Raw genomic sequence first — 14,486 nt, forward strand, 5'->3', positions numbered from 1 at the left:
AAAGCTTGAAGGAACTTTGCCCCCACGCCAGGCTGGCACTGAGCAGATACATTGGAGATTCTCTGAGCTGGCAGTGGCGGACGCCCTCTGCTATTAGGAACGCACGTCGTGTGCCATGCTTCTCTGGGAGCCCAGTCTACAGCCAAAGAAACTGCATCACTCGTCTCCACACCTGCTGGCTCATTTTCTAGGGACAAGAGCAACACAAACTTCCAAGATGCAAATATACCTCAACTTTTAAATACATCAATTTGTATAAATATGTAAATAATGTACAACTAAGTAGATATGTAAATTATAATGAGATACTATTCAAAATGAAGAAGACATATACAACTACAACCTGAGGATTTCAATCACCCTTGTATTCAACAAAAGAAAAGGAGAAAGGAAATAGACGACTAAACAAGATCTCTGCCCTACAGCGTGAGTCCTTTAACTACAGCAACCTTAAGAGACGAATAACTGCCATATGAGAATTCCATTCATATAAAATCAAAAGCTTCTGAATCGTTACCCAGTTGATTGATACTTTTGATCTACATTGTTTTCATGCATTTTCGCCAGCAATTAAGAAACAAAATTGTTGACTTAATCATTAATTTTCTTCAAGAAAGAATATAATTTCACAGTCTGCCAAAAGTAATCATTACAATGATAATTTAAACACAATATTAGGCATGTGCTATCTGATACAATCACTCTGACCTTAAAATTTGCATACCAACTTTTAGCAGGCTATTGAAATCCTTGCTCACCTAACAGCAACAACAATAAAATCTTTATATTTTTAATAAATGCCATAAAATAAACATGAAGATATTATATACAGTCTCTTGTTAAAGATTATTGAAATAATCTCAGCTGTAACCTCTGAATTCTCCAGCTTTCAAAATAATTTTCCTCTCACAGAATCACTAGGATTTATTTTTGCATTAGCTTTAAATATTGATAAATAACTTGATAACATAGTGTCCAGTATGTAGTAAGTAAAGGGAGAAAGATATCAGCCATGAATATCCAGTGGAGACTAGGGAAACTGACAATAACTGTGAAAGTATTTGGAGTGAAGCAAATTAAGAACCATCATTTAAAATGATTTTCTTTTCATGACTACTATCGGCAATCTCCACAATTTTATATCTCCCTTCAAACACCTGTCTTCCCTGCATTCTTTGCACAAATTTACTCTCCTTGGATGTCTGATGCTTTTCTCTGCTACTCTGATCATAGAAAACAGATTTCCCTGTTACTCCACTGACTCTATTAGTGTCTCACAAAGGCCAAATGCCGTGTTCACCCTCTGAGTATTACCAACACAGTATCACAAATGAAACCAGAACTGGTTTGAAGAACCCTGTAACACATCAGAAAAGAGAGCCATCACAAGTTCAGCAGACTTGTTGACAGAAAGCAAAATATACCAAGTAGTGAAAGGTGGAAATTCCACATTCATAAAAAATTCTGCTCCTAGATCCAAAAACTGCAGAAGGGACACCAGAAAGCACAAAGGCACAGATGGAGATCTTAACAGCAGAGCTGTGTTAGGCAGGAATTCTTAAGTGAGGAAGTTATTGGGCATTTCCTCAAGTTGATACCTGTGTACATTGTGTAGAGCATGTGACAACCACGTGTGGTGACCCTTCCTAGACGAGGCTGTGTTAATCACACGCTCGGCAGTGCAGCATGAAGGTAAGCTCCTTGGTCCGGAGCTCAGACTGTTTACAAACCGCAGTTGACCACATTCTTGATGAGCGGATCTGGCAAGTTATTAACTACTGTGTCATCCCTCAAGTTCCTCCTCTGTAAAGTGTTCATGATAATATCTGCCTTACAGGCATGTCTTGAAGCTTAAATTACATAATACAGGTAAATTCGTTAACCCAATCAAAGCTATTGTTACTATTCTTTTTTTTTTTAAGCAGAGTGAAAAGTTTTATTTGATTGCATTCCGAGAAGCAGGCCAGAGTCAAAGTAGACAAAGGCCTATTGTTACTATTCTTGTTGTTAATATTAATCAATGAGTCTCATTTTAAGTATGGCAACCAAATAATTGATGTGGAGCGTGTGGAAATATTTTGAGTTTGAGATTTTAACTACCAGAGTTTTAATGTTGCATTCTTTTCTTCCAACAAACTTCTGTAAATGTAACAAAAAGAACCAAAAATTAAAACATCTATTTTCTTTTTAATTTATTATCTCTATTTCTCTATCATTGTCTGGCCTTCTTCGAGTGTTTATCATGGACAGATGTCTCCCTGGTTCAGTAAGGCACCAAAAATGCCTTCAGTTAGTTGCTTGGGGTTTTCTCATGGCCCAGTTGTCCTCTAACTGTTATTCTCCACTCACTCACCACGGGTGCAGAGTTCGTCCAGTCACGGACAGAACGGACACCTCCCCGGATCACCTTCCTTGTCTGGATTAGAGTGAAGGGCTATGCCTTCCTCATTAAGCAGGTTTGACAAAGAACAGGCTCCCGTTCTGCTCTCATCTGGCATTTTCACCAAGGATACAATCCTCTGCCTCACATCTGTGCCTGAGTTTGAGGCAGCGACTCCTCTTACACTTGTCATTGCAAATTTGGATACTTGATGGGGCTAGGAGATTTTAATTATTATTACTAAATCAATTAAGTTTGTATTCTGATAATATATAAATTATTATTTTTGCCTGTAGTGATGACTAAATAAATTCCTGATATTATTATCATCATTATAGCTTGTTTCTTTGATTTCCATGACACAAAGTTTGAATAATGTCCACCTTTGTATATAATGGTAAAAGTTGCATTTGTAGATGTCTTTCATCCTCTTTACCTAAAAAAATTAGCTAACTTCAATCATTCATTCCTTCCTCCATTCATTCAAAAACTATTTATTGAAGCCATCCTGAAAGTGGAAAGCTTACTTACACACTCTTATTTTCCAGAGAATAAATTTTAACATAAATACTCAGAAATTTAGATGAAGTTTAGAAAGTAAAGACTTTCACTGAATTATATGTCAAATCATGAACTACTGTTCCCAGCACAAGTTGTTCAAAAACGTTTTTAATCTGAAAATACATCCAATAGAACACAATAGTGATTATTTAAATGTCACATACCTTCATTATAATATTCACAATCAAGTGCTGGAAGAGAAAAAGAAATATTAAACTATTAAGAATCTGACTACATATCTGACTCTTTAAGAGTGATGTGTTATAATTAATTAAATTTCATAGCATTATTTTATAGATAGGCAAATATATCTGCCAATTTAGAAATGTCAACTGAAAGTGTTAACATCATAAGCTGTTCTTCATTTGATTTGCAAATGTAAATGAAAAGTTTTAAGAGCCAAATGTGAAAGCAAATTCAAAATGATGTTTTTAAAAGTCTGTTTTTTATAATCAGAACAGTGAAACTTCACAGCTACAAGAGGTGTGAGTCATAAACAATGTCCCTAAGGATGGTATATGAATAATTTAAAATAGTTCTAATGTGGCAGTGACAATGGTCAAACACACCCAGAAAAAGTTATCTCAAAGTTTTCTTTTTATAAATCCTTTAGGTCTACTACGATTGACCTGCATTGTCAAAGGAATATAAATGTAGTCATCTTAAAGAAATTCTATTTCTATGAGCTCCATGGTATTAGTTCTTGATAAGACAAGCACTATAGATTTCCTTACAAGGGTCCCACATAACGATGTTGTTCTAAATATTAGGTACTCACAACAAACAGTGGATGGCCTCCAGTGAACTGACACCCCCTCCTGACAGCACTTGTAGGCGTACGCCGCTACGCTGGTACAAAAACACTCACAGTCCCCACCAAGATTACAGTGACATGTGTCTTCATGGCAGTTCTTCGCAAAAGAAGTAACATCAATCTGAAAATGAAGTGAAAGGAAGATGAATTAATTTCATGAATAACTAACCATGATTGATTCAAACACAACCTTCTAAAAGAAAACTAACTGAAGAATTTTCAAATTTGATATTATCAGCTTAGCACTGCTGCCTAAGGAGTTCTCGGTATCTCAGACTACTACTTTGCCCAAAGGAGAAAGGAATTCATTAGGCAAATGTCCGATCAAAGAACTAGCAAAACAGGGAAAGGGATTAACAAGCAAACACATATAATCTCAATATCTGTAATGGAATAGGTTAATATTTTATAGAAATTTATTGTCTCATTATTAATATATTCACATGGCACTAAAAGACGCTTCTGTTATCTACTATACTTTTACTTGATTTTTGTGACAATTAAATGATATTTTAAACTTCCATTGGGACCTACAATTATTAGGTTGGAAAGGCATTTGGAAATTCAAATTTCTAAATAAATTACATTCCATTTTTTTTTTCCCTCCCCCAAACCATCTTAAATGCATCACTAGTAATACTCGTAAACTAAACTTTGGGTCCAGGAGAAGAATGCCCATTTAGCAATGTCCTCTGGAAAAAAATTATATATGTATTTATGGCTTTGATCAATCATTTATGGCCTTGATGATGTGTGGAAAAAATGCATCATAAATTAGAACAGATTACTACAAATACATACAAATCTACTGTTAAATAAGATGGCGGGAAAAAGTAAACCAGCTAAATTCATCACTTCCACAGGAAAACAAACAAACATGGCTTCCTGACAATGGTTAGGTAGCACACCTGAAAAGCCAGTGGGTAGCTGACCTGCTTGTCCCTTTCATTTCAATATTACAGGTACAGTAGGACACATTTGAATTTGAGAATTCAGTAAAGTATTCATTTACCACATTACGACAAGGAGCAAAAACATCACTGTAAAAGATGGAGCATTCTTTCTTGGCATAAGGAAATTTGCTTTGATGTGCCTCACACGGTTTAAATGATTCAGTTGGGTTTTCACACTGTTGAAAAAATTTAAGGGAGAAAAGAGTTTTTCAAGGGGTGATTTCTGAAGGTGAAACCAGAGCAAACAGTTCTGACTCAACCCATCACAGCAGCATTGACTATAGTCTCGGTCTTTCAGACGGACTTGACCTTGAGCCCCGATGCTCAGCCGCCTCAATGTTAACAGCATATATTATTTTGGAAAACCAATAAACATACTTCCAAAATTATTGTGATATTAAAGAGACAGTAAAAGTGAATAATTTTTAAATTGTCTTAAATGCAGCATATACATGACTAAAAAAATTACATGAGCAAATGATTTTGTTTCACATTTTCACCTCTTTGATTTCTATCACAAGCCATTCTCTGAGCATCTGTATTTATACAGAAGTTTCTACAGGCTTCCCTCCCGTGTACTGAGCAATTTGGTCTCTTCCTCTCTGAAACTGCTGTAGGAAAGGTCATCAAGTTTTTCATTATAGTTGCCCAAATGTGACAGCAACTTTTCAGTCATCTCACTTGCCCTCTCACCCCCTCTGATTCTGTAGCTTGTCGCCCTTCTTGAACACCTCTCCTCATTCACTTTTGGTGGCAACATTTTCTGCTGTTTTCTCCTGACTTGCTGGCTGCTATTTCCCACTCTCATTCCCCACCCCTTCTTTGCAAAGCTTGATCCTCAAACCTGTTTTCCTCATTCTATACTCTTCTCATGGCTTCAACAAGCTGAATATACTAGTAACCTCCAAATCCAAATTTCCAGACCAGATCTCTTTCCTGAACATCGAGAATGGACATTTCCACCTACCTGCCTGTCACTTCTTTCTCAACATATCTTAACCTGTACTTATCTTTACACCATTGGCTTGTCCTCATTGTCCCCACCGTCCACTCTCCTCTTTGTTCTGTCTCAGGGAAGAGGACCAGCACGTGCCCAATAAGCAAGGAAGGTGGAGACTTTCTTGAATTCTCCAGATGCATCCTTCCTACTACAGTCATCCAACAGATGCTGATGATTTAATTCTTAATGTCTCTCAATTTGTATAGCTTTCTAAATCCCCACTGAGTTAACATTTCCAGCTGGATTTTAAGAGCCTTTTACTAGTTGAGGGCCTTTAGCCCAGGTCCTCATATCTTACAGTTCAGTGCCGTGCATTCCAGCCATTCCCTACTTCAAACCCTCCACCACTACCATACTGAACTTTTTGAAATTCCCATTAAGCGATCTACCCACTCCACTCTTCTTGAAACCTTCTACAGGCCTGCTCCCCTCTTTGCTGCTATGCTCTTTCCCATCATTTTGCCTTTCAAGCTCCTGGAAGCCTGGCAGGATTCAGCTTGAACTTCCCTTTGACATGAGCCCCACATTATATGTACCTCGATCACAGCACCTACCTCATATTTTCATTGTTAATTCTTCCACCTTTTCTACTAACCTGCACTCTACAGTCCTAAGAGAAGAGGCTGTGTTTTAGTCATGTTATTGTTCACATAACCTGGGAAACATTAAGTGCTAAATAGAACTTACTGAATGAAAAAAAGTTTTTGATTCTCAGCTTTGTTCATTAGGTATGGATAAGATTATACATTATAGTGAATCTAAAATTCTTTGCTCCAAAAATTTAAGTATTATTATAAATTAGTTATTCCTGAATTAATTTTAAGTGGATATGTATAAAATAATTTAAGAACTTCTAAATGCAGTACTAAGATATATGATAGCTGTAATAAAAAGGATTTTGTATCACTCTGTAGAGTAGACATTTTATATGTCGAAAAAATAAAATCTTTATAATCTCCTTAGACCACACTGAAATATACTGCTTAAAGTTTAGTGGATTGGGCAAATGTTTTCCACTAGTTCCCTTTTAATTTTTAGAGAAGATTTTGATATGTTAGGTAAATTAGACAAAGTAGAAAAGCAATTAAACAAATACTGAACAATCAGGAAATTGTTGTGGATGCTCCTTTCAATGAGAAAGAAAAATAAACTAAAAGAAAAAGTAGAATAAAAGAGTAGAATCAATTTCTAATTTGACTCATTTTTTGAGTCCATTCAACCTTTCTCAGTGTGTCCCACAAAACACTATTTCTTGAGAACTCATCCATAAAAACATAGGCTCTGCATCCGTAAGTTTGAGAAACCCTTCAAACACATCTGTCCCTTGAAAGTTTAAGAAATCCTTCAAAAAATAAATGTGTCTCATCTAGTTTGTTTGAACTGCTTGCAAAGGTGGTTGACCAGAAATCCGCTTCCTGTTCCTTGCCACCCACACAAAGCTGTGCCTGGAGAACAAACGGTAAGAAATTCTGCCCTCTTGTATTCATTGCTTTGAGTTGGCAAAAATTACATCACCGAAATATATGCACATTGATAAAGCATTTTGCTATCGAAGGAAAAGCATAAGATTAGAGCATGTGCATTTGAATGTCACCCATGCTGCTTTCTAGATAATATTACACAAGTCATTTAAACTTCCTGTGCTACAATGTCTTCATCTACAGTGTGGCAACAACACCCTGTACATCACAAGATTGTCACAGGAGTTCCATGAGATGGTGAATGTGAAAGCAGTTTACCAACTATGAATCACTATGCAATTACATAAAATAGCACTATCTAAATAAATTTTCCTGTAAGAATGTAATGTTTTAGTGAGTTAACTTACCAAAAAATATTTGTTTGGTTGTGAAATACAAGTATTCAACTTACCTGTCCTAACGCCCAGCTATCTCCAAATACCTGGGCATTTCTCACTTCTAAGTTATTGGATGTGGTCATATCATTTGAAGTACATTTGTCAAAGTTTCCACATAATCCTGATAATTTGTTCTAAAGCAAAAAAAAAAATGACTATAGCATATTCTATATTCACTTCAACATTTAAGGACTCAAATTTACCAAAACTGTTTTAAAGATTTGAAGGAGACATTTTAAGAATTTCCACAGTAACCATTTAAAATATACTCCAGGAAGATGGAATTTCATATCTATTTAATTATATTTAACACTAACTTTAAGTATCAAACAATGTCATGTATATATATGTGTGTGTGTGTATGTGTGTTTGTGTATCAGTAATAACTGAATCTGACCATATTACAAATATCACATAACCATGCTGAAGAAGGTGTGAAATAAACAATCTAAATAACTTTGGAAAACTGGACGCTATAAAGCTGAAGTGCAAAAGAACTGTGCATGGCACTGTACTCTAGCTGGTAAAGTTTTCTTCACTAAGGTATGAGCTGATAATTCTGAAAATATAACCTGTTTCTTAAAGGAAAATATCAATCATTTTATTTCCACAACATATTGAAAGGTAAATGTAATTTCATTTCTTGTATCCCATTTGATTAACCTACCAAATAGACTGACTTACCTTCCACTGTGGTCCAACTTTGATATGAATGGTTGTCTTTTTATCCCAAAGAACAGTGATATCTATCTCTGGAAAGTACACTACAATGTAGTACCCTGCTTTCCAAAGCTGGTATGTAGGATTATCTTCCAGAAGAAAACCTGATTCTTTCTTTAAAAAAAGTAACAATAAAGAAAAAAAATGAATTCCTTGTTCTGTAATGAAAATGTAAACATTAATTAATATGCACCAATAAGTATCCATGAACTAGTATTTTTGCTCAGTCCTGTCTTTTTCTGAATTCTGTAGTAAAAGGCAAAATAAATGCCAAAAATAGGAAGTAGTTAAAATTGGTAACAAGACACAGACTGGTAAATGGGCTCAACTGGAATAAATGAGCAAAGGGAAAAGGTATTTCCGTTATAGAAAAGAGCATAAACAAAGGCATGGGCACAGACTGCATTAAGGGGATATACCTGCTGACTTAGAAACTCTGTATTGATGACCAATAAATATGACTAAGTACTAAAAGTGTACGATTTTATCTGCATAAATGAAAAGCAGAACAAAAAGTGTATGTGCACATATACATACATATGTATGTGTGTGTTTACACACACACACACACACACACACACACACCACACACACAGAAGAGATGAATTTCCATTAGAAGGACTTAGGAAGATTTCTTGGAAGGGGAAGGACATGAACTGGTCAGTGAGTAGCCAAACATAGGAGGGTATAAAGGGCTGCGAGTGAGAATGGAGAATAATTCATTCTAAGCAAATGGAATCACTTGAATAGAAGCACAGAGGCAGAAAGCAGAATATCTGCTCAGGACAAAGGCGAGCACCAAAGGGCTAGAACACGGATTCCAGGACAAGCGCGATCTGAGATCTTTGCAGCCAAGTCACCTATACAATCAAGGGCTGTTATTTTATGTACAAAATGTACTCAACAAAGACTTTTGAATAGGAAAGTGACAAACCATGTTTGTATGTTAAAATAAAACAGTGTATATGATAGAAAGAATACTAGTAGGGACCAACTGGGGAAAATATAGAGCCCCTTCAGCCTAAAGTGAGAAATATGCAATAATAAATTCTAATAATAAATAAAATATAAAAGAATAAATTTTAACAATAAAGTGAGTTCTTTATGACCAAGGGCTGTACTCTATAAAAGATTACATTGAAGCTGACACTGAAATGATAATAACTTCAAAAATACATGTTCAGTCAAAGTGAGTAAAACAAATGTAGCCGGAAGCAAAATAAAAATTGTGAAGGAGATACGGAATCCTTTGGTTATTTTTTCTCCCAGTAACAACAAAAGCACAGTTTGGAAATACTATGTAGTGGAAATTTTTTATAAATATTCTGTAAGGCAAATTAAATATTTTTAGTCATATCCATAAGGAGTTTTCAGTCTCCCAGATCCATATCAAGCTCCTAAATGGTCAGTAGATTGTACATAACAGCACATAGTGTGTAACCATGGATGTTATGAATGTGTTCTTCTTAATCTCACTTCCTTCTCCTCTCACGTGCCATGTTGGGGTTACGTTCCTGGGTACCTGTGAGGGTCTGCACTCAAACTGGGAGTATTCGTGTGTCTGAGTGAGCTAAGCATTAAATAATAAAGAACAACATTGTGACAGGTCAAGAGAGACTACAAAAACAAAGGAAAATAATTATTTTTCTATTTTGAACCAGGGCTCCCACATTTTCCTTCTTCACAAGGTCCATCAAATGTGTAGCCTGCCCTCCCCCTTCAGTAACTCTCTGCCTTAGAGCCTATGTTCTTTTTTCAGTTACACTTTTCAGCACCTTTTGATTGCATGATTTGTCTTTGGCTTTATTATCTGTCTTTCCCCCAACCTGAATGTGACTCCTGGAAAGATGTCCTCTGTCAAGTTCATGGTTGTATCCTCAGCTTCTATATCAAAGTGTGTCTCAGGTATTTTTAAAACCTTCCCACACAGGCCTATCATAGGTCTCACCTTCTGGCCTGGTCAGCAACAGTTAAAGCAACTAAGTGGAATAACTGTGGCTCATACCTCATTTTCAATCCAAGAAATACTTTTTCATGTATTTTCCTATTGAAGTTCCCTCAGACTGGTTGACATGCCACTAGAATATAAAATGAATTTTTGGGAGAGGCATCTTTTTATTAGACTTATTTCAGGTTGGTTTTGCCTCCGTTATCCTGATGTAAAAGCACATCTTTACCATTTGCCTGTAGAGGTAAAATCCTTCCTTTTTATTAGACAGGGCAGTTTACTACAAAAAAAACAATCCTATTTGGTCAAAAATAGATACTGTAGGTACAGCATGGAGAATAAAACCAATGATTCTGTAACGTCTTCCTACACTGACAGATAGTAACCACACTAGGGGGGGTGAGGATTTAATAATGTGGGTTACTCTTGAACCACTGTGCTGTATACCTGAAACCAGTGCAAGATTGTATATCAACTATACTTCATTTTTAAAAAAAGAGAGATACAGTACTCCTTTCTTTTCCAATTAGGAAGTAAGGATGCTTCTGTTTAGAAGTGTAAGGTAATATGAATTGCCCAAAATAGAGACCTCCAGTTCAGATGAGAATTATATCACTTTAAACAAACTCCAGTGGTATTAGAAAGTTATAAGTATGGAGAATTAAAACATTTAAAGTACAGCTTAAATGAATTCATAAAATGTTAATATCTTACATAGTTGATAAAATTAGAATTATACATTTATTGAAAAAAGTGAGGGCTTTTTCTTCCCCTAAATAAGCAATGCATTTGCCCTAAAATAAATGGCACTTATTTTCACTTTTGATGTTCAAGAAAAAATATCAGCAGGGAATTTGTTATGGTAAAATTATTTTTATGACTTTTCTTCATAATTCACAGTTGATAATAAGGCTATTCATCAGCATCTGCATACAGGGTGAACACTGGAACTTAAAAGTCACACAGAGCTACAATTACCACTTCTAAAATGTGGCAAACTGTCTTTGTAAGATAGTTTTGCTATTTTCTTTATTGAACACATCATTGTTCTTAGAGAGAACCTTCACCGATAATTAAATATCCAGCTGATCACTATCCCAAACTACAGTAATTACTTCAAAAAGGTGTCACCATGACTGTAGAACCTCTGGCTGGCTGGCTGATCTCAGCGTTTCTGACTGTGATAGAAGCTCGGATCTAAGACACTGGTTGCTGGGGCCCAGGAACCCGCTCTTCTAATAAATGTGCCAGAAGATTTTAATGCATAATGTTTGCAGACCAAACTGTTGAGAAACACTGACATAAAATCTCCAGGCAAGGACACTTTTTAAAGGCCATATGTCAGACCATTTCACCTCTCAACTCCAAAATAGTAAGTATACCTTACACTACTCAAGAACCTCCAGGTTCTGGAACCAGCCTCCTTGTCTGATGTCCTTGTCACCATGCCCCCTGCATTAAAGCCAGTCTGGACACTCTTCCCTGAATCTCTCTGCTCCATCATCTCTCCACCATCCCCAAATACTTCAACCAAACTAAAGCACAGGTAGTTCTACAAACACGCCATTTCGTCTTTCAACTCTCCTCCTGTCGACATGATCGTTGCTCTGTGCTGATTGCCCTTCTACTCTTTCCTTCTACCTGGCTAATACCCGCTCAGCCTTTAAGACTCAGTTCAGATCATTTCATCCAGAGCATGTTTTCTAAGCCTTCAAAAAGAAACAGGATAAAGAGCCATTTCTTGAAATCCATAGTTTCACTTAATCCTCATATGAACTTGGAAGTCGATTTTATAATCATCCCAAATTTACTTATGGGAAAGCTGCAGCTTGGAGAGGTTAAGTGAACTCACCAAAAGTGACACAGCTAGTAGGTGACAGGTTGATCAGAGGGCCTAAGTGGGTACTGACCAACCCCACCGACCAAACCTACAGTCGATGCTCATAACACCTACCCCAAACTTCTAAGGGTGGCTGATGCCTTCTCAGGGATTCCCATGCTGTCCTAGACACACTCCTGCCCTTAGCACATCAGCTGCTCACCTTATTTCTTTGCTCGTATCCCTTCCCTGAGTATAAGTTCCCTGAGGGCAAGAACGGTGTCTTCACTGCTGTCATCCAGCAATTAACATGGGTTTAGGGACATAGAGACATTGAATGAATGGATTTATTTGTTCTTTCAGACAGGGCAGGCTCCAAGGACACAAGAACTGACAAGGAAGACAGTGGTCCCCATTGTCATAGAACTCACCAACAAATGGAGAAGACGGGTAACCACACAAGCCATTCACTAAAGCATGAGGAGTATCCTAACCGGACGCTGAGGGCATGAGGAGGAGGGACCTGAAGGACATGAGATAAGACCTATCATATAAGAATAAGATAAATGCAAGGTTGATCCAGGTGGGAGCAATGACATTCATGAGATGAGAAAAGGAACACAGAGCATTTGAAGAACCAATAAAATACTCCAACTTCTGCAACACAGGCTTGAAGCAGAAAGTAATGGGAAATGCGGCAGGAGAGGTACGCCTGGCCGCACTGGTGAGACCTTGTAAGGCCAATGGGAAATCATTTGAATGTTTTGAAGTGCAGGCATGACAGGAGATTGGGTTTCCATTTCAGAAAAACAACCCTGGCCACAGGGTGGCAGAATGGATTAGAGGGGACAAATTAAGACCAGAAGCTGAGAGTTTACTTGGGAGGACACTAAAGTACTCTGGGTAAGAGGTAGTGGCTGCTCGGGCCAGAACGGGAATGAAGGAAAGAAGAAAGATTTGGAATTCGGAGAAGCAAAATGTCTACAGTAGAGACAAGTCAAGTATGATTTACTGAAGCCATAGAAAGTGACAAAGAAAAAAAATCCAAATCTGGTAACCACTCGCGGAGAAAAATACCCTCAAATTGTTTCTGTTTTACTTTCAGTAGCTTCAGGACAAGTTAAACGATCCTAAAAGAAATAAATCACTAACCTGTTTGTAAGGAGTATCATTCAGGTAAATTTCAGTGTCCCCAGCTGAAATCAAAACACTTTTAGAACAAACAATATCATTGTCAAAGCATTTCTTGTTCTGGGCAATGACAGATATATCTGAATCATGTGTACCCTGAAATGTAAAAAATATTACATTAATGCAAATGTATACTATATTTTTTAGTTTTTTATTAACAAATCTTTAAAAAGACCAAGATTTACAATGAACTGTGTTGAAATTGAAATACAACTTACCTCTAAAATAAAAATCATTTTGATCTAATCATGTGAAGAATTTTATAAAAGTATACCAAGATAGCTCAGTCTGTAAACATTTGTCCCTAGTAGCTTCTGTTAAAATTATGTTCTACCAAAGCTGTCTGTCCATCTTATTATTATGGCAAATTTAACAACCAGGTTTTTTTCAATCAATACCCAGGAAGACATGTCACTTAGGGGACTTTTGAAAGAAATATTTCCATGTTAGACAGCATTTTTTATTTTAGGGACTTTTCTGGCTAAATAATCATTTGCTTACAAGTTGAAAGTTGAAATAGACACAAAACCTTGGTACGTGTTAGTAAATAAAATAATGTATATCATTTGAGGGGTTCCTTTGAATTTTACACAAGTCTCATTTAATTCTTATGATCATTTTGATCTTATAATATTTGAATAAAATAAAATAATTATTTTATTATTATCTCCATTGTGCAGATCAGAAAACAGAAGTTAAGAAGAATGAACTGTCCAAAGTCACTTAGCGAAATGAGGGCATGAAAAGAATTCAAAACCCTAAAATTTTGTTTCTTTGCTGCTGGTGGAGGAATGAGAAAGTGCCTAGCAATGGCTGGGGAGAAAGTCAAGGGTAAGTCCTAGGGCATTGTTGGTCTCAGAGAGTATCACCGAAACCCAAATCCACCCCACCGGCGCTCAGCTCTCCTTCACTTTCTTTTGGCCACAACCCACTCCATCCACTGAGAACACTCTCTAGAATCAGGGTTTCTGATTTTGTATCTCAGCTTCATGGATGTGCTTTTGTAGTTCTACAGACTCTGGAGGTTCCTTATAAAATGTTTTTGAGTATCTGTATTTTTCTAGAAAGAAAATTCATGGTTTTCATCAAATTTTGAAATGGTCTTCATCCCTTTGAAAGTTAAAAGCCACGCTGCTCTAACAGTCTTTCCACTAACTTGTAGAAGGTGGTAATTTCTCAGAAGGAAAGTTAGCATTTCTTTTTGGACTCCATGTCCAATTCTCGAGGGGTTCTTCCTGAAGC

The 14,486-nt window shown here is 36.6% G+C and overlaps 1 protein-coding gene across 2 annotated transcripts in view; it reads right to left on the reverse strand.

Annotated features, from left to right (window-relative positions):
* Nucleotides 1–14,486, reverse strand: part of OTOGL (otogelin like) — a 135,654-nt gene that overhangs the window by 59,289 nt on the left and 61,879 nt on the right. Inside the window, exons 26-31 of one of the 2 annotated variants that reach the window (XM_073214812.1) lie at nt 13,206–13,340; nt 8,251–8,400; nt 7,581–7,700; nt 4,768–4,884; nt 3,720–3,876; nt 3,106–3,132 (exon numbers count right to left, since the gene is read on the reverse strand). In XM_073214812.1, the coding sequence (XP_073070913.1) occupies nt 3,106–3,132; nt 3,720–3,876; nt 4,768–4,884; nt 7,581–7,700; nt 8,251–8,400; nt 13,206–13,340 (706 nt within the window). The remainder of the gene's footprint in view (nt 1–3,105; nt 3,133–3,719; nt 3,877–4,767; nt 4,885–7,580; nt 7,701–8,250; nt 8,401–13,205; nt 13,341–14,486) is intronic. The other variant, XM_073214813.1, reaches the window with a different exon arrangement.

This window comes from Manis javanica, chromosome 10 (assembly GCF_040802235.1).
Source record: "Manis javanica isolate MJ-LG chromosome 10, MJ_LKY, whole genome shotgun sequence".
Taxonomy (NCBI): domain Eukaryota; kingdom Metazoa; phylum Chordata; class Mammalia; order Pholidota; family Manidae; genus Manis; species Manis javanica.